General features: G+C 32.1%; 5 protein-coding genes across 6 annotated transcripts in view; 3 read left to right on the top strand and 2 right to left on the bottom strand.

Annotated features, from left to right (window-relative positions):
• The first annotated feature begins 4,790 nt into the window (after window positions 1-4,790).
• LOC132738199 (uncharacterized) lies at window positions 4,791-7,053 on the top strand. Its single transcript, XM_060725665.1, has one exon. It carries the CDS (start codon window positions 4,913-4,915, stop codon window positions 6,704-6,706), a length of 1,794 nt encoding a protein of 597 aa, XP_060581648.1. The 5' UTR covers window positions 4,791-4,912; the 3' UTR covers window positions 6,707-7,053.
• A 403-nt stretch (window positions 7,054-7,456) lies between these two features.
• LOC132738201 (E3 ubiquitin-protein ligase TRIM33-like) lies at window positions 7,457-8,347 on the top strand. The gene has a single exon (XM_060725668.1). It carries the CDS (start codon window positions 7,457-7,459, stop codon window positions 8,345-8,347), a length of 891 nt encoding a protein of 296 aa, XP_060581651.1.
• Window positions 8,348-8,605: 258 nt separating this feature from the next.
• On the top strand, window positions 8,606-9,805 carry LOC132738200 (uncharacterized). The gene has a single exon (XM_060725667.1). The coding sequence runs from the start codon at window positions 8,607-8,609 to the stop codon at window positions 9,252-9,254; it is 648 nt and encodes a 215-aa protein (XP_060581650.1). The 5' UTR covers window position 8,606; the 3' UTR covers window positions 9,255-9,805.
• Window positions 9,806-11,373: 1,568 nt separating this feature from the next.
• Window positions 11,374-22,467, bottom strand: part of LOC132738194 (ribosome quality control complex subunit NEMF-like) — a 36,895-nt gene continuing 25,801 nt past the window's right edge. Inside the window, exons 6-7 of one of the 2 annotated variants that reach the window (XM_060725660.1) lie at window positions 12,455-12,534; window positions 11,374-11,510 (exon numbers count right to left, since the gene is read on the bottom strand). In XM_060725660.1, coding sequence (XP_060581643.1) covers window positions 11,433-11,510; window positions 12,455-12,534 — 158 coding nt within the window. In that variant the 3' untranslated portion in view covers window positions 11,374-11,432. The remainder of the gene's footprint in view (window positions 11,511-12,454; window positions 12,535-22,467) is intronic. The other variant, XM_060725662.1, reaches the window with a different exon arrangement.
• On the bottom strand, window positions 14,243-15,483 carry LOC132738193 (ribosome quality control complex subunit NEMF-like). Its single transcript, XM_060725659.1, has 3 exons — window positions 15,246-15,483; window positions 14,781-14,858; window positions 14,243-14,322 (listed from the first exon to the last, which is right to left on the bottom strand). Exons 1-2 carry the CDS (start codon window positions 15,420-15,422, stop codon window positions 14,811-14,813), a joined length of 225 nt encoding a protein of 74 aa, XP_060581642.1. The 5' UTR covers window positions 15,423-15,483; the 3' UTR covers window positions 14,243-14,322; window positions 14,781-14,810.

Here is a 22,467-nt window from a genome sequence, read left to right as displayed (position 1 = left end):
TCACAAAAGCTCACATTTAAGACAATGGCCTAAGGTGAGCTAATAAAAATACCATGGACAAGTTTTACACTGACAGATCAAATGGAGGACTCTGTAATGGATTCTTTGCACTGAATTTCAGGTCAATAAAACACCTTGCATACCAAAAATGGAGTCAATTAAACTGATAGTGACCAATTTATCCTCTGGACAAGCCTATTAAGTATGAAAATTAACGAAGGGCAATAACTAAAAAATCATGAAGTACAAAGTACTTCTTGTACACTACACTTCTTTTCAATGAGATTCATCATCATCTAAAGTTTCAAGACCATAGCTTTTATAGTATAGGAGAAATGGCCCGGACAAAAATGAATTATGAAAATTAACAAAAGGCTATAACTCACTGGACAAGCCTATTAAATATGAATATTAACAAAGGCCAATAACTCAAAAATCATGAAATGCAGGGTACAAGCACTTCTTCTCAATGAGACCCATCATCCTATGAAGATTCAAGTCAATAGCTCTTTACGAGAATTGGTCCTGACTAAAATAAAGTATGAAAATTATCAAAGGGCAATAACTCAAAAATAAGAAGTGCAAAGTAACGATTTTAGTGCACTGCACTTTGGGTCATTGAAAGAAGCATGCATACCAAGTTTATAGTCAATCCGACCTAAAGTGACTGGGTTATTCTCCGGACAAAAAGTATGAAAATTAATAAAGGGCAATAACTCAAAAATCATGAAGTGCAAAGTACTGGATTTTGTGCTCTGCATCTTTTCTTAATATGATCTATCACCCTAGGAAGTTTCAAGTACATAGCTTTTATAGTTAAGAGAAATGGCCCTGACAAAAATAAAGTATGAAATAGGGAAAATAATAATCCCTAAAGAAAGCCCAACACAACAAAATTGAAAATGTTGCAGGCTTGGTCTGATTGAGCCTGTTCATGGACGTTACTGTCAAATGCAAACAACCGTCATTGCCCCCTAGCACCGGCTTTAGCAGAATTCAACATATAACATGAACTGGTACATAAACTGAAAATTAACAAATGGCAATAACTCAAACAAGAGCTGTCGGCAGGACAGCAACGCTCGACTATTCTTAGTGCTTGATAATGTAAAATTTTCTAAGTTAACAAAAGGGAAAATTTTTCTTCAAAACCATGTTACAGTTATAGGCCTTGGAAAGAAGTGTAAACAATTAATCTTGTTTCAAAGCCAGATGTCAATGGAATATGAAAATATCTGAGGTGGTATGCAAACTTAAACGTAAATTCTAAGTCGAACAAGGGGCATAATTCTATCAGAAAGCTTGATAGAGTTACCTACTCCTGTCTACAGGTTGGGGTCATGATGGTGAAAAAGAGTGCAAAGTTTCAAAGCCATATGTCATGGACTTTGGAAAATATTACAGGTAGTACGTAAACTTTAACGTAAATTCTAAATCGCAAAAGGGGCATAATTCGGTCAAAACCCTTTATAGAGTTCCCTCCTTCTCTTTACAAGTTGAGGTCATGATAATGAACAAGTGTGCAAGGTTTCAAAGCCATATGTCAATGAACTTTGAAAATATTTGAGGTTTTACAAAACTTTTTACGTAAATTCTAAGTAGAAAAATGGGTATAATTCTGTAGTGTTACTATCTCCTGTCTACAGGTTGGGGTCATGATAATTAACAAGTGTGCCATATGTCAATGGACTTTAAAAATATTTGAGGTGTTACAAAACTTTTAGCATATGTGGTTACACCGACACCGACGCTCGGGTGACTAGGATAGCTCTGCTTATTCTTGCTAAAAATATGGAGTGTAAGGGACGCCGCAGACACCGCCGACAAAACCCCTGTATGTCGACCTTGTCAAGGTGACACAATTAAACTAAGTTTAGAAAAAGTAATGTGTCTGAAGGACAGGGATTCCACCATTAAATAATTTAGGACGGAGAATAATGTGGATATAGGACAGCATAGCTGGTATTTCATACAACTTTCTGCAAAAATGAACCTTTTTGAGTAACAGGACAGAATGGCTATCGATAAAAACAATTTTCTACTGTAATATTCACATGGACTCTCAGTTAAGTCTGTACATGATCATTAAACTTGAAAAATAAATGTTAAATAGGTTTCTAGATGAATAACACTTACTATTGCCAAATACGGATTAATTATCAGAATTGCCAGGATAACAAGGACTTGTTATGCTAAAACACTTCTGCCCACTGACTTCCAAATCCATTGATGCATGGCAGAGGTATGGACTGGACAACTTCTAACGTTTGACCTTCAAAAATTGGAGCTAGGGGTCTTGGTCTTGTGCATGATGCATTGTTTCATCATGTAACATATTTGTGTTAAGCAATTTCAAAATAAAATCCCTATGTGTTTGATAGAGGTGTAGGCAGAACAAGATTTTCTAACTGCTGACCTTTGATCTCTAAGTCCTCACCTTAGTGCATTAACAGGCTAACTTCTTTAATAATTTAATAGGATTTAACTAGTCACTGCACTACGGTGACTGCGGTGACGACGTGTACCCTTGACCTTAGAACTAGGTCTTGCCCATGAAATGTCTTCTTACCATGCTACACGTTTGTGCTAGGTTATTTCAATGTCCTTTAAATCATTACATAGTTATAGGCCTGACACGATTTTCTAGTAGATCTTTGATCTTTAAGTGCAAGGTATTCGGACTCATATACCCTCATTATTATCATGGCGGGTGAATACAAATTAAGTACAAAAAGAGCATAACCAATATTTACTTAAAGGCCATTGACCTTTGTAGTCCAAAAGCATCAGCTGTGGAAACAGCATTTTATTTTCATATTGAAAAGTCTGGAATGCTATAATTATATACTTAAGTCTCTGGAATGTTATACATTAAGTCTCTGGATCTGTATATGAACTGTATTTCATACTCTATAATATGCTATACTTTTCAGTCTCTGGAAAGCTATATTTTAAGTATCTGAAATGTTATAATTTGTAGCTATATTTCAAAGTGTATAAAGCTATATATATGCACCCTTCAGTTTATAAAATCATTGTTTATATTTTTGATAAGAATACTTCCAAAATACTTTTTGAAAGGTATATGTTTGTACTTTTTCGTTAGCAAGAATGGCAAAGCACGAAGTCATTGTTAAGTGTAACATTGACCTTGGAGCTTATATGTCCCGCGTAAAGCACATTGACTTTCATATACAAAGTTATTTCAAAATCCCTTGATGCATGACAAAGTAATTGGCTTGACAAAACTACTGACCATGATCTCTCAGTCGTGACCTAAGTGCAGTTTTGAGTTAACTCCTTAAATAGTTTAATAGAAGTTAACCCGTTACTGGACTAAGGTGACGAAGTGTGATCTGAAACTTGTAGCCAAAACGCTAAGCTTGCTGTCACGAAACACAGTCTCATTATGCTACATTGTGCAAAGTTATTTCAGAATCCCATGAAGCAAGACAGAGTTATCAACAGTATAAGGTTTTTGAACACGTGTAATTATCATAATGGGGGCATAAAAACTAAGAGAAATTTAGGGCATAACCGATGTTTACCTTTAGGCCATAATTTATATTACAAAATGTAACCACATTTGTAGTCATGATAGTTATCAATTCAATGTGATACAATCCAGCAATAAATGATGGCTAAATGTACATAAACTTTGACCTCTCTATCTGACCTTGACTTTGGTAGCATGCACCAGGATAATGTGCGCAATAAGCCTCACAATGGTGATTTTTTGTACCAAGTTACATCAAAATCCCTCTATGCATATAGAAGAATTATTCGGGCAATCCCAAGCGTTTTGCAATGGCCTCTAAGTGTGACCTCGACCTTTGAGCGAGATATTTAGTTCATGCGCAAGACAGTGCTTCTCATATTGGTGAACATTTGCATGAAGTTTCATTAGAATACCTCTAAATGTGTACGAGATATGTTCTGGAAAACATCTCTATATTTTATCATCTTTAGTGACCTTAACTATCATCTTTTGTGACCTTGAACTTGCATATATAAACCTAAATCATATTTTTCACAACAGTAGACATGGTAATGATCATTTGTGTTTCAATTCCTTAATGAATGATGACTAAATGATCCGAATACACATTTTCATATATTCATCGGAACTTTGATTTCTATGTGTGACCTTGACCTTGGCTGCAGGGACGTTAATTTTGCACGCGACACTCCGCCTTACAATGGGAAACATTTGTGCCAAGTTATATTTAAATCCCTATTTGAATGTAGAAGTTTTGCTCCGGACAAGGCTTTTCAATGGCCTCTAATTGTGACCTTGATCTTTGACCTATAGACCTGTTTCATGTGCGCGACACAGCTATTCATAGTGGTGAATTAAAATTCCTCCATGCGTGTAGGAGATATGCGCCGGACAATATTTGGACGCTGCCCGCCAAGTTGAAACTATATTACGACACGTTTTACAAACGGGCGTATAAAAAGTACATGTACATGCATCAGCTGTCGTTAATGTTGTTACCAAAAACTCTTTAAAATGTAGTACATCTCATTCACTTTTTTATCTGGGCATTAAATTCAATAGTATCATTCCTCTACAACATGATAGCCTTAGATGCATGCATTAACTAGATAAGTCAACTGTAAAATGATTTTACAACAAGAATGAACTGACATTTTACTGATAACAAGAGCACAGATTTTAACTTTAAACACTATCAAACTGATACAGACTTATCAAACTATCGTATGGTAAAGCTAAACAAAATCTTTGGTCCCTCAGTTATGATGATATGTATTGCCTATATAATAACCTTCATGATAAACATGAAAATCTCTTAAAGAAAAACATTTAAACTCTAAACTGCATTTTTTATGAGGAACGATATAATAAAAAAAAATTGAGACAATCAATTCCTGGAAAATAAAGTAAGAAATGTCTGCTAATGTCCGCGCATTATCATCACAAGAATCTAACGAAGTGAAGGAAATGTTCTGTGAAGAATGTGAAAATCATGGTGATGGCTTTACACCCGCTATTGCTTTCTGTGTGGATTGTGTGGAATATAAATGTGTGACCTGTCTAAAATATCATAAGAGACAATCAAAAACTCACAAAATTCAAGATAGTGACAGTATGCCAAAAGATTTCTATTTTGAGAAGTGTTCCACACATCCTCTACAGTTGATCAAGTTTTACTGCTCTGAGTGTAGCAAAGAAGCCTGCCAAGAATGCAAAGATAATGATCATGTAAAATGTGGTGATGTGAATCATTTACCAACCCTTGCTTCAGGTATACAAAAATGTGATGACTTAAAAGATCTTCAACAGAACTTGGATCGATTATTAGAGGAAATAAAAGACACAGAAAAGCTGTTGCATGCTAAAAGTGAAGTGGTGGATAAACAAGAGGAAGAGGCAACTGAAGCATTTAAGGAGCATAGAGAGAAACTAATAGAAATTTTCATACAACAACATCAAGATGTGATTGATGCTTTTGATAAGGAGATAGAAGAAACAATTGCCAGAATGAAGAAAGAAGGGTTAGAACTAGTTAACGAGTTATCTGAAAACGAAAGAAAATTTAAAAACCAAATTACAAAAGCTGAAAATGATGTTAAAGAGAAGGTTGTTAGCACAAACAAAGATTTTAAGGTTCTCAAGTCAGAACATTTAAATTTGGTCAAACAATTAAAGGCACATATTGCTGAACTAGAAGAGGACCAAAAACTAGGTCAAAACTGTGAACTTCTTATTAAATTGAAGTTCACAAAACAAATGTGTGAAAACATTCACCGAAATATTAAACAAATTCAACAAGCCTACATACAGCGCTTCAAAATTGAAACTTTTAACATACAAGCAAAAGAACTATCTCTAGTGAGTGAAAGAAGATTTTTCACATTTGCAAAGGTACATGCATCATATGTAGAAAGAAGAGTTGTCTTTGATTTTGATATCAACTGTCACATTGATGTCATATCCTCTTTACTTGTTTTATCTGAACATACACTTCTAGTATCAGATTATGCAATGTGTTACCTAGACATATACAAACTAGGAATGTCACAAGCCAATTATATTGATTCCATGAACTTTAAAACAAATCCATTTGGTATTATAAGGGTTTCAGATTATAAAATTGCTGTAACATTTCCAAAAGAAAGAATAATCAGACTGATAACATTCTTTGGAGACATGAAAGTTTTAAATATCACAGAGATACCAGGAAATGGTCCTTGTACTGGTATTGCCTACAAAAATAACTATCTTGTAGTTTCATATTGGAATCCAGCTAGTGTTAAGATTCTAAGTATGTCAGGTGAAATTGTGAAAACATTTGACAAAGATGATAATGGTCGAAATCTGTTTATTGAACCTTGGTACTTAACTGTCAGTCCTGACAATACTGTGATTTATGTTTCTGGCTGGGAAAAACACACTGTAACATGTTTGACCTTTGCTGGTAAGGTGAAGGCTGTCTACAAGAATGATCAACTGAAAAGACCTCAACAACTTGCTGTTGATGAATATGGATCACTATATGTGTGTGGTATTCACTCTGGAAATATCCATCAATTATCAAATGACCTCACAAAAGTGAAGATCTTGATAGATAAAAGTGATGGATTAGATCAACCAAAGAGTGTGGCCTACTGCCCAAATACCAAGAGATTGTTTGTGGGAATGTATAACAAAATTAAAGTTTTCAATGTGTTACTAGAATAAACAATAGCAACTATTACACAAAGAATCATCAACAACTAAATTTAAATACTCCTCTCATTAGGATGGAATGAGTGTCCTTATTAAGTATGATTGCCCAGGAAGCTATCAACTTTAATACAAACTCTGTATTCTTGAATCCGTTCTAGGAAACAACCCGTATTCAGTAAATATTTCATTTTTTTTATCAAGGAAGCAACAGCTTGTCGAACCAATGCGACCAAGCAGTCGTTGGATTACTAGTTCAATGTGATAACAACTTAGTCATGCAACATGAAATCTTGAAATATCAGTAAATCTAAATTAAATTTACTATGTATACAATTAACTATATGAATAATGGGGAAAATATATCAAAAACTAAATAAAAAGTAATATATCTGATTTACTTCTTTTATCAGGACATTAGAGCTATTATTATTTATTTATATAATAACCGCCTAAGAGGTATGTATAATTAAGAAAGTCAAAGGTAGAAGTTTTTATGACATGAATGAACTGACATTTCATTGATAACAATTTACAATCACTATCAAACTGATACTGGCTTATCAAACTGTCGTATGGTAAAATTAAACAAAAACTTTGGTCACTCATATGATCACTTATCATTATATATATGGCCTATAAAGTAACCTTAAAATAATCATGACAATGTCTTAAAGAAAAACATTCAAACTCTATTACATTTACTTTACTTCAAGGGAAAGGATATAATAACAAAAAAGTCGATACAATGAAGATATTCCTAAAATGACTGAACAAAATAAAATGATTGCGAATGACAGTGCTTCAGTAACACAACACGATGACAGAGTTAAGGAAATGTACTGTGAAGAATGTGCAAACCATGGTGATGGCTATTCAACAGCTGTAGCTTTCTGTGTGGATTGTGTAGAATATAAATGTGTGACCTGCCTAAAATATCATAAGAGAGAAACACAAACTCACATAATTCAAGATCGTAAAAAGATGCCACAATCGTTCTATTTTGAGAAGTGTTCCACACATCCTCAACAGCTGATCAAGTTTTACTGTTCTGTGTGTAGCAAAGAAGCCTGCCAAATATGCAAGGATAATGAGCATGTAAACTGTAGAGACGTGAACCATTTATCAACACTTGCTTCGGGCATACAAAAAAGTAAAGACTTTAAAGACCTTCAACAGAACTTGGATAAATTGTATGCTGATATAAAAGACACAGAAAAGCTTTTGAATGTCAAAAGTGAAGTGGTTGATAAACAAGAAGAAAAGGCAACTGAAACATGCAAGGAGCACAAAGATAAACTATTTAAAGCCTTTAAACAACTGCATCAAGATCTCATTGAAGATTTTAATATGAAGATGAAAGAGACCATTGAAAGGTTGAAGAAAGAAAGGTTGGAACTAGTTGAAGAGTTATCCGAAAAGGATAGAAAATTTAAAAACAAGATAACAAAAGCTGAAACAGATATGAAAGAACAGGTTGCTAGCACAAACACAAACTTTAAGGTTCTAAGGTCAGAACATTTATATTTGGTAAAGAATTTAAAGGTTCTTACTTCTGATCTAGACCAAGCCAAAAAATTAGGTCAAAACTGTGAACTTTTTATCAAATTACAGTTAGCAAAACAAATGTGTGAAACCCTTACAACAAAATACTGAACAAATTCGACAAGTCTGCATTCAGTGCTACAAACACACAACCTCCAACATTCAACCAACAGAACAATCTCTAGAGAGTGAAACAAGATTTTTCACATTTGAAAAAATAGAAACAAAAGTTGCTTTCAATTTTGATATCAACTGTTACATTGACGTCATATCCTCTTTACTTGTCTTATCTGAACATACACTTTTGATATCAGATTGGAAAAAGTGTAGACTAGTCATATACAAAATAGAAAAGTCACAGGCAAATTGTATGGATAACATAGAATTTTATACAAGTCCGTGGGACATTACAAAAGTTTCAGACTTTAAAGTTGCCGTAACATTTCCAAATGAAAGATTAATCAGACTGATAACATTTTCAGGAGATATGAAAGTTTCAAGTATCACCGAGATGCCAGGAAAAGGTCTTTGCACTGGTATTGCCTACAGGAATCACTGTCTTGTGGTTTCATATTTGTATCCAGGTAGTGTCATGATTCTAAGTATGACAGGAACAATACAGAAAACATTTAAACAAGATGATAATGGTCAGGAACTGTTTATTACTCCTTGGCGCTTGATTGTCAGTCCTGACAATACTATGATATATGTTTCTGATCCGAACAAACACACCGTGACCTGTTTGACATTTGCTGGTAAGAAGAAGGCCATTTACATGGATGATGATTTGAAAATGCCTCGTCAACTTGCTATTGATGATTATGGATCAGTATATGTGTGTGGAGCTGCTTCTGATAATATCCATCAATTATCGAGATACCTCACTAAAGTGAAGATCTTAATAGATAAAAATGATGGATTAGATAAACCAAGCAGTCTTGCATATTGCGCTTATACCAAGGGATTGTTAGTTGGGATGCCAAATAAAGTTAAAGTTTTCAAAGTGTTACAAGAATAAACAAAAACAGACATTGACAAAAAGACTCATCACAAGCATTTATCCTACTGCTTTATTGCAGTAGAATAAGGGTCATAATCCTAAATACACTTAACTGAAATATGACACATGTAATCTTCATTTATACAGATTTTATTTAACTTTGACTGTGAAGGAAGCTATCACCTTAAAGACACACTGTATTCCTTAATCCACTCCTAAACTAAACCATTAATAAGCACAAAATATAATAATAAGTTTCAACGACTTGCCCCACATGGAGTTTGACCTCATGTGGCCAGCAATCATCAGATAACTAGCTGAACCTGATAATAACAAAGCCATACAACATGAAATCTTGAAATGCAATATTCAGCTAGTACATGATAAAACAAGAAATGAAAATATTGTTAACATATGTGTGTAATTGCCTGCTAGTTTCAATTGATAGTAGTTCATTTTTTTTACATTTCTATCTTTGTAATTTTGCGTGTCTGCTTTCAATAAAACATCTGATATCTGTAAATGTTTCATACTTATAAAATGCATAAACACAAATATATGATTAAAGACTGGTTTTTTATTTCGTTTGTTTTTATGTTTATTTGTGTTTAAAGTCGCACTGACACAGTATGGCCATGTGGCGACGTTCCGACTTTACTGGTGGAGGAAGACCACAGGTGCCGTGCACGAAAGGGCACCTGAGTAGAACCGCCTACGACCTGTATGCTATCTGGATAGCTTCCTCACATGACAGCATTCAAAGTCCTTGTCGGGATTCGAACCCACGGAGGTGAGCGGCAAGTGGTTTGAAATCAACGACCTTAACCACTTGTCCAAGGGCGCCCCTTTTCGTTCACCATTGTAACTGCCAGCTTATTAAATGCCAAACTTTCAAATCAAAGATTGGATATTGGAGACCAGTCACCAGTTGATTTTAAATCGTTACACAATCAGGCGTAAGAGACTGTGACTGATGCACTACATTTTCTTTCCATACAAGTCTTTTCATTTCACGTGTTTGCCAAATGCTGTTTTACAATATATTGTAAACTGTCCAATGTATGTACATCTATGTTCCTCTGTTTATATGTTAAGCATTAAATTGAAAGTGAATTGATGCAATATATAATTTATTGAATCAATTTGTATAAATCAACTTTTAGTTACTTTTATTTTTGTTTCCCCCACATCCTTTTTTAGCTTTTAGTCAAACCAAACACTGTAAGATCATTGGCCTCATTGCAGTTGAAAAGGACTTTATGTGCCCGCCCTTACATGGATTAGTTTAGGTCAGATTTGTGTATTGCAAAAAGGTAAATTAAAATTAAGTTTCCTTTCCAGGGGCATGTCCTGTATGGAGATATTTGCGTATAATAATAACATCTTTTTGATAATGTCTCATTGTTCATGTTGTTTATTTATGAAAAAAGCCTCCGTTTCTTTTCCCTCTGTCACCCAATACATGCCCCTTTACCACAAATAAAATATATTTCAAGTTTAAAAGTGTATAATAATTGACTTCTGTTCATCATTTGCCTACAACATTGCATTACATAAATCAACATGACGCATAATGGTATTTGAAAATTAACGATTATGAACATCAACAAAACAAATATTTGTCTTTTAAAAAGCCATTATTTCTTTATTTCACATTGCTGCATCAAGATATTATAAAACTTAACAAAAGAAGAGAAAAATATATTCATACACTCACTTTTACTCTTGAGTTATAGCAATTTTTGATATACAATTCATGAAAAACCATTGAGTAAACAACCAAGATCTCACCTTTAGTCTATGGTCTTTTTTTACGTATAATGTTCTATGTTTTGGTCAACTCAAGAATGTTTCAAGTAAGCTCAAAGTTTTCTTCACAAAACTATCCTGATAATTAATTTTTATGAGCTATTAAATATTTACATTTTCACTCTGTTTAGTTCCTACATTTTAAAGTTCTAGAAAATTCAGAGTTTCAGAAAAAGTACTAAATACCATGTCTAAATGATAGAAGAAATTAAGTATTTATTCAACAACTATTTGAAAAGAAATCATCTTTCTTTTATCATAGTTTTATAATCCATTTTAAATGTAAGTATTGATTTATCATTATAATATTCAATTGCACAATTAGGTTTTATTGTCTGATTTAATCACTTTCTTGCTCTGATTTAATCACTTTTTTGCAATTTTCATTCACTTTCTCTTCACTTTACTAATGTTTGGGGCTGTGACCTTTACTTTTCCCGGAATGTTCCGTGATATATCCACATCCTGCAAAATATATAAGTTATAAGATATATCTTTTAGAAAATATATTTATTAAACATTACAAACAAATGACATTTCTTAAATGTTTTCTTAAACTTATTTCTTATTTAGATCACAGAAGATTTAACTTTAAATAGTGATTTTTCAACTAAATTTGTGCGAGAAAAACCTATGAAGCCCCTTCTTAAATTATTTGAAATTATTTAGGCAAAAAGTCGAATAACCTACCGTCCATATTCTGAGACACACCATATTTTGACATTTAATTATATATAGTTTGTGCCAACTTGTGACACGCAGATATTCACATTAGCTATGGACGACACTTGTATATATACATGTACCATCAGCAATTTTCCCCTTAATGTGCCCTAATTTTCTCCAATATATATATGTTAATTTCAAAATGGTTACAGGCTAATCATGTTTTTATTTGTCGCATTAAGTTTTTATTCAACAAGTATTTGCATTTTTAAATCCTTTTTATCAGTTATTTATTGATAATAACTTGAATAATTTTAACATTTTTGCTGACAATGAACATGAATCAACAGATTTATTATTTTGAAAGCTTTCATTTAGTAAAAGTATCTACACAGTAGAATTCTGATTCCTCTTAAATTAAAGTAAAGCATCGAACATAAAATATATTGAATTTACTTTTACTTGAATATTAGGCCGATACAAAATAATACAACATTTTGCAAGGCATACAATTGGAATCTAACAGAGAAATAACCAACATTTACACCATGTACTCGCGTTTTTCTTTTATTTTTTTAAAAAAGTTTGCAATATTTTTCATTATTTAAATAGCTTTTTTAAGATCTCTATAACGCTCAGAAAGCATCTCACATCATATAGTTTATTCTATGGCTATATTCTCCCACAAGTATAACCCATCAGAAACTTACTGGTTATAAGCAATATAATAACATAAAGCTCACCTTTAATATTTTTACAAGGTCTCTTTCTCTTGGTGTTATAGTTTTATCATACTGGAACATGTTGATGGCAATTTTTGCAGCTGACAAGAAAACAGTTCCTTTTTACAAACATGTTTATCTTTTGAACAAATTTTAATATGTCTTTACAGAAGTCAAGCATTGAAAAATTTAACCCCTTCCCCATGTTTTTATTCATTGCTAGGTCAGTATCAAACACAAAAAGGTTAGGCCAAACATTCAACCAGTGGTTAAGATATATAGGCTCCAAACCCCTCCATGTACTAAAACAATACATAGATTTATTTCAGATGTAATATTTTGATACACAAGTAAAATCTTGCTAAATTCATTAACAAGTGCATTGTTAAGTTTAATGTTCAATGTATTTAGTTTTTACATCTTAGAACGATTGACTTAATAATCTAATTAATTCTATACCTTTTCCGCTTTTTGTTGATCCTTGCAGCAATTTGACCTTGTATTTGAAAGATTATTTCCAACTTTGAGAATAACGAAATAAATACATTATGATTTAAAGCTCATTTTCCTTGATTAAAGTTACATGACCACATATTTTGAGAAGTGACGTTATTTTCAAAAGTCATATAGAAAGGAAATACACCACAACATCTACATGAACTTTAATCTTTACACAAAATCAGCAGAAGTTATTTGTCTGTACTAAAATACAGAACGAGAGCAGTATCTTACTCTCAAAGTGTCAAACATGTAACAAAATAATTTAACAAGGGTTAAAAATATAAAAACTTACAATTTTTAAGATTAAATTACTATTTGCCACAGTCTTATTTACACTTTTTCTGTCTTAAGAATAATTTGTCAGATCAAAAATAATTTGACAGCTTTGCTTATAATTTGTCAAATTTACTTTTAATTTGTCACTTACTTATAATTTGTCAGAGCATTGTAAGGAGCACAGACTGGCAGAGCAAACAGCAACTCATCCTCAATATTTGGTATACCAGTCAAAGAATTCAAATCTGCTGGACTTACTTGTGTGCCCTCTGCTAACTTCTCATCATCGTCATTGACTTGAGCTTCTACTATCTCTATATTGTTTGTGGAGACATCTGAAATCATATTTATAAATTCATTTTAATTTACAGCCTAACGTACTGGAGGTGGAAGACCTCAGGTACTCCTCTTATCATAATTTCAGGCATGAGGGGTACCTGAAAAGAATCAGCTAGCTGGATAGCTTTTTCACATGATATAACTCAAGTCCCTGACATGATTTTAGCCACAGGGGTGAGGGTCAAGTGGTTTGAAATTAACTAACTAAGTGACAAAGGTACTATGGCTACTTTCAAGATTTACTGGCTCGCATTATTACAAGTATTAATGAGCCATTAACCATAACCGCTTGGCCATGAAAACCGAACCTTCCAATATGTAAATTAAGCCATTTTTAATAAATATATGACAACACATTTTCTATTATAAAACTGTCTCAGAAATAATTTATCTGAGAATAAATACAGGCCAACATAAATATCACAGCTCTGGGACAATCAGATTTATGTGTTGTCAGAGCAGACTTTACATTTATGGAAGGAATGCACCTCAAAATTCAATATGAAAACCTTTATACATGAAAGCTCAAAATATTTCACGGGTAGATAACAACTCATTATTTAAAAAAAAATATCTTTACAAAAATTACATGTACATAACATACCTTTGATTGCTGTATTTGCTACATCTTTAATAATGATATCAACAAGTTCTGGCTTGTTTCTCTGTTGTTATTGTTGTTGATGATGTTACTTCTCCACTGCAGATTGTGGACGTCCTTTTTCATCCTTCTTTCCTTTCTTCTTTTTATCTTCTTTTTTACTGCCAGCAGACTGTAGATTAAGAAAACTATCTGATCATCTCAGAATAAAAAGTGTAGTTTTAATCATTTGCCATTTCCCTGGGTATTCAAGGTAGAATGATTTACTAATCAAACAGTGAAACTACATATTCCGGCCTTGATCAATCATCAATCATAAGTTTGATTTATGTACAGTGTGCTCTCGTAAAATTAAATACAAACATTCAGCTGAAGAGTTTTCTTCCTATTTGCCATAGATTGATTGCTTTGGTATACAAATGTACATTTGTAGTTGTAAAACATGTACTTAAATTATTGAAGTAATTTTGTTTTCTCATCGTTTTTTAATGTAAACCTGAACATCACAGAAAGTTTGTGAAATTCAAGAATAAATTTGTAGCTTCAATTACCTTTCAAACTTTTAAAGTAACTATTTACAATTAACACATAGTTGCCCTGTTAGCATAGCAAACAAACAATGAAACTCACAGCAAGAATTTCCATACGGAGTTGTCTCTCTTACTCATCCTGATTTTTATATTTGTCCTTCAATTTCTTCATCTTGGCCTGAAGTAACAATATATATAAATATTTATTTCTGGTTAATTTGTATTTTCTTATATGACTTCTGACTGTGACGAAATATAGACTAGTTTTGTAGTTGTAGATTTCATCCAAACTTACATCATACTAATAATGCATATGTTTACTGAACAGCTGTTACTGAATTATTCTTAATGAAACATGATACATATACAACAATGCTAACAACTTAGTTTAACCTAAACTACTGGATTTGTTAAATGGACTTATTCAGCTTCCATTTCTGGGATTGTCCATTATCAACACTGAGTAAGAAAATTTAAAGTCAGCCAGTCAAAATTGTAGAGCCTGTCAGACTGAAATGATGATGGTGGCAAAGTCTTTCAGCAGGATAAAGAATAAATTATCTACCTTTTGTCCCCTCTTAGGTTGCTGCTGTATTTCAGTTTGTTCTTTGTTTTCTTTTTTCCCCTTGTTCCGTCCTCGTCCCTGGTTATCTTCTGGCAGCCATGATTTCTCCTCCTCTTCCTCACCTTCAGTCTGTGTTGGTAACTGTGACTGCTGTCCTTGTTTCTTAGCCTTCTTCATTTCTCGCCTTTGTTTGGCCGATAACCTTGGCCCACCAGTTGATTTCTAAAATATTTTGTACATGCTTACAATTGTTTGATAATATCTTTGCCATCCTATGGTACAATCCAGGAAAGCATATTATACGCATTTAGTATCTATTATGTGGTATATACTCCTAAATTAGCCCTCAATGCCTATTATAGAAATTGCCAATAGCTTAAAGGGACTCTACTGAGGTTTTATGACATTAGGACAGGATAATCTTTGCAAGATTTTATATACCAATTGATCTGACCCAACAACTTTCAAAATTTCCAGAACAAAAGTGTGCAAAATGACCCAAAAATGAAAAGCGTTTAACACTGTTAAACACAGCTAAGAATCTCAAAAAGGAAGTCGGATTGAAAACAATCTGAAAATAACGCCAACCTGTTCTCATAGGTAACAGCCTCATCATCACCTAAGAAGATCTGATCACTGTACTCTGAGTGGAAAAACTTCTTGCTAACTTATTTCTGTCATTAAATAAAAAAGAATAATAATCATTCAGTGCAATATTAAACAAGAAATGTCGAACAACACATATGCCCCCCTTTCTAGCCCTTGACTCACATGATTGGTTATTTTGTTATAGAAACTTGCCATAAATTGGAACATGGAAGTGTTCAGTTATGGAAAAAAGTAAAATAGACTTTTGTGATAGTTTTCAAGATATTGAGCGGAAACCATTCTGACATTTAAGGCTCCTGTGACCTTGACCTTTGACCCCAAAAACAATAAGGATCATCAATTAGTTATGACCAATCAATATGTGAAATATGAAGACTTTATTATCAATAGTTCTCAAGATAATTAGCGGAAACCATGTGGTCTGACAGACGGATAGACCAACATGTGCAAAACAATATACTCACTCTTCTTGGAAGGGGGGCATAATAAGAAATAGAAGTTTTCATAATGATTAGACTGCATGTCATTAATCCTTCTAAATCTGTGCATGGACCTTTTCCTTCTTATGTTCCTTTCCTTCTTACCTTTTTAGGTTGGCAAGGCTATGTTTTGTTGGATTTTATGTCACACAATACAACACAAGTGGGCACCTGAGTAAAACAACCAACCTTTTGCAGGCTACCTAGATAGCTTCCTCGTATAATGGAATTTAAACCCACAGTAGTGAGGGGCAAGTGACTTAAAGTTGACTAACTTGATTGCTCAGCCACAGAGACTCTTAATCATTATTACTTCTAAGTGCATTTTTTTTAATTAATATATCTTCCTCATAAAAAAGCTTAGTTGAAATAAGTTAGAACTTAAATAAAATATCACTGCTGAACTGGATCAGGATAACTCAAAACCAAGCTTGGTACCAATCTTCTTAAATTTTCTTGAAGGTTTGTGGTCTTTGAACAAACTCATAATAGCAGAAACGTTTAACAGATCTGTGCATATCTTAATTGGATAAAATATAATCAACTACATCCAAAAGAGGTTAACAAAATGTCGTAAACCCATAACTTCATAATCATTTTGTGAAAAATGGCTGTTTTCATTGAAAAGCCTCCTGTTACAAGTTCAAATTGCTATGAAACTGTGAAAAATGATTTAATGCTGACCAAACATGGCACAAATGTTAACTGGACCATAGCCTTTGTAAGGGTAACGAAGGGTTACCATTGCCATGAAGGGGCATCTCAAAATTGCCAAAAATCATTATTTTGCGCTTATCTTTCCCATCAAAACTGATTTCAGAGTGCTGCCACTTTTCAATGGATTGAGATTAAGTCAAAGGCTTTTCAGTGTTGGTTGCTCGTTACCTTACGATTGACCTAAGGCCATTTTTAGCCTCTAACAAGTCCAAAATTTCTTTGGCGATGAAGGAAAAAAAAGATCACTTTTTTAAACAAAGGGGGAGGGTCAAAAATGCGTTGAATCGCATATATATGAGGTAAAATGATCAGAAAATAAAACTTACTTATCTCCTTTCACATGATGCAGACTAATTTCCGTATCTGTGAACTCTACCACATTTTCTGTTGTTTTTTTTTTTTTTTTGGTTTCACATTGATATATTTTTCCCATCATTATCAACTTCTCCTTTACTGGTGTCAACACCATCTCAAATCATATCACTTTTTGTATTATCACAGCCTTTGTCATCCATATCATCTTCAGTTTTACCACTTGTTTCACAACTGTCTGATTCATTTGTATCTTTTGACTTTACTAGTAATATAGGTTATTACGCTTCTCCCCCACCCTAAAAAAAAAAAAAAAAAAATATCATCCCGTTATACCCCCAAATTGAAAAGTACAGAAATGCTTAAATCATGATTATAGTACCCGCCCTAAAAAAAAATTTTATCCCCGGCGGGACTCGAACCATCGACCCATAAAAAATAAAAAAAAATTAACCTCTAGAGGGATCCCTTGAAAACATTAAAATTTTATAAAACGAAAATTCACTAACGTTTAAATCTATGCACTTAAAATACTACATTTAAATTTATAAATGCCTGTGGTTTATTAATGTACTTTATGTAAACACATTGAAACGACTGACTGCTCTTTGTGGTTAACTTTATGGTCTGATAACTTAAACATAATATCTATTTTTAATACTGTTTTCCGATAACATTACCTCCCTTTAACAAATTAAAACAATGTAAAATTCACATATACACATATACATATAAATATATATTTAAATTTTATGTTTTATTATCATGTCTAAATAACATCTTGGTATGAACGAGAAATATATTGTAAATTATGCAATTTTAAAACCAGTCAATTTGTCGGAAGAAAAATACACCTATATATATAGGTAGATTTCATATTACATTAATGTCTGAATGCCGTTCTAGTCTGGGTGTAGGCACTGTGTATGACTCTATTCGCTGCTAGGGAAGATAGTGTTCGGAAAAGTTCGCTACCTGTATATTCATACTTGGGTTTGTGTGCACTGAAAAGAATTCTTTACCAAGTATGGATTTACAGAATGGTTGCCTTACCTCTGATGATCTCTGGTTTAGGTTTCGAGAGGTTATCAAACGGGGTTAAAGGTGACCTAACAAGCGAAGTAATAACCCGAGCAGGATAGCTTCCAGGTGAATAGCTTAAGAAAAGTGCCGAAACCAACAAGTCTTAGGGCTAGGGTGCACACAAATAAAGAATAACTCAGTCCTAAGGCTAAAGGATTAGGCGGTTGAAGGATTTTGCAGTTTTTTATTGTACAAGGAATTAAAATATTAGTTTATGCTTGAATAAATAGGTGGAGGATCATTTACTATTGTAACTTTAGTGAATAAAATTATACATTTACCTTTTTTTTTTAACTCGTTTAAAGCCTGTGCTTTTCCCTTTTCTATTAACTTTTTTCTTTCTGTCTCACTCAATCCTGTTTGTTTTGAATGTATGCTATCTTTCAATTTATTATATTTATCTAATTCATCTAAAATCAATTTAAATTCATTTTCAGATATTTGTCCGTCTGTTAAAGCTTTTGAAGTCAAATCTTTTATACTATTTAATTTACTATCAGCAATAGTTTTAATCTCATAATGTTTTTTTTTGTTTTTGATTGTAATTTACGTCTAATAAATTTAACACATACTCCTAAACTTCCGCATACAGCGGCTGCAATTCCTAAAGGTAACATAAAAGGAATAGCTAAGCTAGTACCGGCTAAAATAACGGATGTTGATATTAAACCAGTATCAACACCGTCAGTTATATTAATTCCGCGTTTATATTTCTTGTATAATGATTTACGAGTATCCCTCTCATTAATTAATTTTTTTTCTATTTCTGATATCTTCTGTAATCTATAATTTTGTCCATCTTCTACTGGTAATTCTGGATATAAAGGATCCGGAGCTGTTGGTGTCTTCATTTTTAAAGGTAATTTTTTGAATATAATTTATTCCCAAGAATATGTAAATCTAATGTAGCTGCCTTTTTCAATAGTAAATAATTGGTCAGTAACCGAGACTGGAATAATTGCAATTGATGTATTCTTTAAAAACTGTTGCTTTATAACGTCTTCAAAAAATTTTTCATCAGTACTGTTGATCTTTTTAAAAGTACTTCATGAGTCCTGTCTTCGTTTTCAGATCTGTAATTTTCCTGCCATATCAATAAAAAGTCGCTTTTACCCTTTATTATAAGTTTTATATTAATGTAGTATGTTCCATCTTTTTTAGTTGTAAAACCACTCACGTTTCTAAAGTCACCTATATTCATATCAAGTTCCTCTTCTATATAATCATTATAATTTACAACAGGTGAATAATGATAATTAAAAAACTTAAATAGATTATGAGTTTTAATATAACGATTATTTTTACCGATTTCGTAAGTAGTAGGTAAAACTTTAACTTCTAGAGTAGAATCATTCCGCATATGTAATAAAGGAACATGATATATTTTGTTGTTAATAATATCAGAAATCGCCCTTTTCGCCTCTGAAAGGTCTGAGACTGTATCAAGTATTGTTTTACCTAAATCATTAACACGTTTTGTTTGAACCTCTTCGAGACTTTCTATTTTTGTATCTATTTTGTTAACTGCATCTCTAGTATCATCTGCATTTTTCTTAACATCCACATCAAGTCTGGTAATTTCTTTCTGCAGATTATTAGTAAGCAAATCTTTCATTTGATTTAATTTAACTTTTAAATTATTAATTTCTCCATCTTGAGCATCGTTTCTTTGTGAAGCAGATTGTTCTAGTTGTGCTTTGAATTCATCAAACTTTTCAGAAAATGTATTAAACAATTCCGTTGAGTCATCTTTTAACGTTTTTATTTCTTCTTTTATTTCTAACTTATACATATTTTGTAGCTTTTTCTCAGCTTCAGCAAATTTGTTCTTAAGTTCGTTGTGTTTAATCATGCTATTCTTTATGTTATCAATTCGGTTTGCGATTAAAAGAATGTTTTGCCTTAATGCAACTTTTATTTCATCATCTGTTTTACTAAGTGATTCTGATAAGATTGCCATTTCTTTCTGGAGTTGACCGTGCAGTGTGATTATTGCTTCTTCATTATTTTTAATACTTTCAGAAAGTTGATCAATGTCTGACTTTTCTGTTTGAAGTAAGTCTTTAATGTTTTTTATATCTTCCAATTCATAGTCGTCTATTACACTTTTAATTTTCCTAAAAACAAATCTTTTGCTAACAGCATCACTTGGTTTTTCTGGATTTCCTAAATTAATTATAGAGTTACCGCTCATATCTAATGGTATATTCATTTTATTACCAAGTTCAGAGTTGTTTCTTTTATGTTTTTTGATTCCAAAGATACTCATTTTTATATTCTAAAAATCAGTATTCTGTAATTCTTGTTCATAAAAACTTCCTTTAATTTCTTCATCTTTTAAATCTTTTATTTTATAAGTAACAGGATCTGTATTTAAAACTTCATCAATTACAAATATTTCTCTTCTCCAACGGGTTTGTATAACCTTTTTCAAATTTACCTTTCATTTTTGCAATTCTTACTCTATCTCCAACTTTGAATTTAGGTTTTTTAATTACTTCTTCTTTTTCCGGATATAAATGTTCATACACTGTTGATTCATTCTCTTTTTTAATTGCTTCAACAGGTGTCATTTTAATAGAAGAATGAACTGTATTGTTATAATCTTTAACTAAATCATCTAATACATCATAATATTTATTAGTTTCGTGAGCAGTAAAATATTTAAACATACGTTGTTTCATTGTTCCTATCCAGCGTTCTACTACACTAGATTTTTCTTCATTCTCAGTTGAATATAACTTTATGTTATTCTCTTTTAACAATTCTTTTACTTGCCGGTTATAAAATTCAGAACCTTTATCTGACCAAATATACATTGGTTTTCTTTCTTCAAATAATGTTTTAAATGCTTCACTTACCGTTACTCCTGTTTTATTTTTTAAGGGAATTAGCCAACCGTATTTACTAAAAACATCTATAACTGCTAATAAATATTTATAGTGTTTATTTTGTTTCGAATATTGTTGCACATCTGCCAAATCAACTGCCCATGTCTGATCTACTGAATGAACATAAATGCGTCTTTTAGGAATTTTTTTTATAACTCTATGATGTAATTCATCTGCTAATTTATTTGTTAAACCAGCTATAAATCTACTTTTTTTAGATCCGCATTCAGAACATTTAGCTTTTAGCATTTGTCTATTATTAGTTGTTGTTACTTGCTCTACTGAATCATTATCGGTATGTTTTTTACAACGTAAACAATATATTTTCGGATGCTCCATTTTTAAAACATAAAAAATGACAGAAGGAAAAATCTGTACAAAATGTAATGAATACAAATTACTAAGCGAATATCATAAAGCAAAAGGTTTTGCGATGGGAGTTAAATCTGCATGTATACAATGTAATAAACCTATGAAACAAAAACATTATCAAAAAAACAAAGAAAAATATAAACAGGCTTTTCAAGAATTTATGACAAGAAATCCTAATTATTATCACGATAAAAAATTATAGCTTATTCAAATTGTTTTCTAATAAAATGGGATTCAAAAAATCCGGTAGCAATAAAAACTATGTTAAGGAAGTTATTAATAAAAGTGGTATTAATATAAATAATTATTTTAGAAATATTAAACCAGATATTAAAAGATTAGTTTCATCATTTCCTAATGTTAAATTTAATCTAATAATAAAACTATTTATTCAAAGCCTATAGCAATGGATGAAAAAATAGAGAGACATTATAATAGCGGATTTATAAAACTTCATATGCTCAAAATGAATTTAATGAAGTATATAATTCTATTATTGAAAAGTATAAAGTATGGGAAGAAGAACATCAGGGAAAAGAATCTGGATTAATATTTAATGAAATAGAAAATACGGAAGTTAAAGTTGTAAGAGTAAGAAGTCTAAATGGATCTTCTTATTTTGATCTAGGAATAAAATTCAATAGTTTATTAAATATTCAAAACAATGATAATCACTGTTTTGCTTATAGTGTAATTGCTGGAATGCTATATAAATTAAAAGAGAAACCTGAAGATAAAAAAAATATTCAGATATATTTA

This window comes from Ruditapes philippinarum, unplaced genomic scaffold, assembly GCF_026571515.1.
Source record: "Ruditapes philippinarum isolate M1 unplaced genomic scaffold, ASM2657151v2 ctg7430_1_1_1_1, whole genome shotgun sequence".
NCBI classification, from domain to species: Eukaryota; Metazoa; Mollusca; class Bivalvia; order Venerida; family Veneridae; genus Ruditapes; species Ruditapes philippinarum.
The sequence above is the reverse complement of the archived record's forward strand: the minus strand, read 5'-3'. Positions and strand labels throughout refer to the sequence as shown.

Excerpts from the sequence above, each read along its gene's own strand:
- LOC132738200 (XM_060725667.1), top strand. The coding sequence starts at position 8,607 with ATGGATAACATAGAATTTTATACAAGTCCGTGGGACATTACAAAAGTT.
- LOC132738199 (XM_060725665.1), top strand. The coding sequence starts at position 4,913 with ATGTCTGCTAATGTCCGCGCATTATCATCACAAGAATCTAACGAAGTG.
- LOC132738193 (XM_060725659.1), bottom strand. The coding sequence starts at position 15,422 with ATGAAGAAGGCTAAGAAACAAGGACAGCAGTCACAGTTACCAACACAG. Across the intron at positions 14,859-15,245 it reads AACCTAAGAGGGGACAAAAG|GCCAAGATGAAGAAATTGAA; the intron begins GTAGATAATTTA and ends TTGTTACTTCAG.
- LOC132738201 (XM_060725668.1), top strand. The coding sequence starts at position 7,457 with ATGACTGAACAAAATAAAATGATTGCGAATGACAGTGCTTCAGTAACA.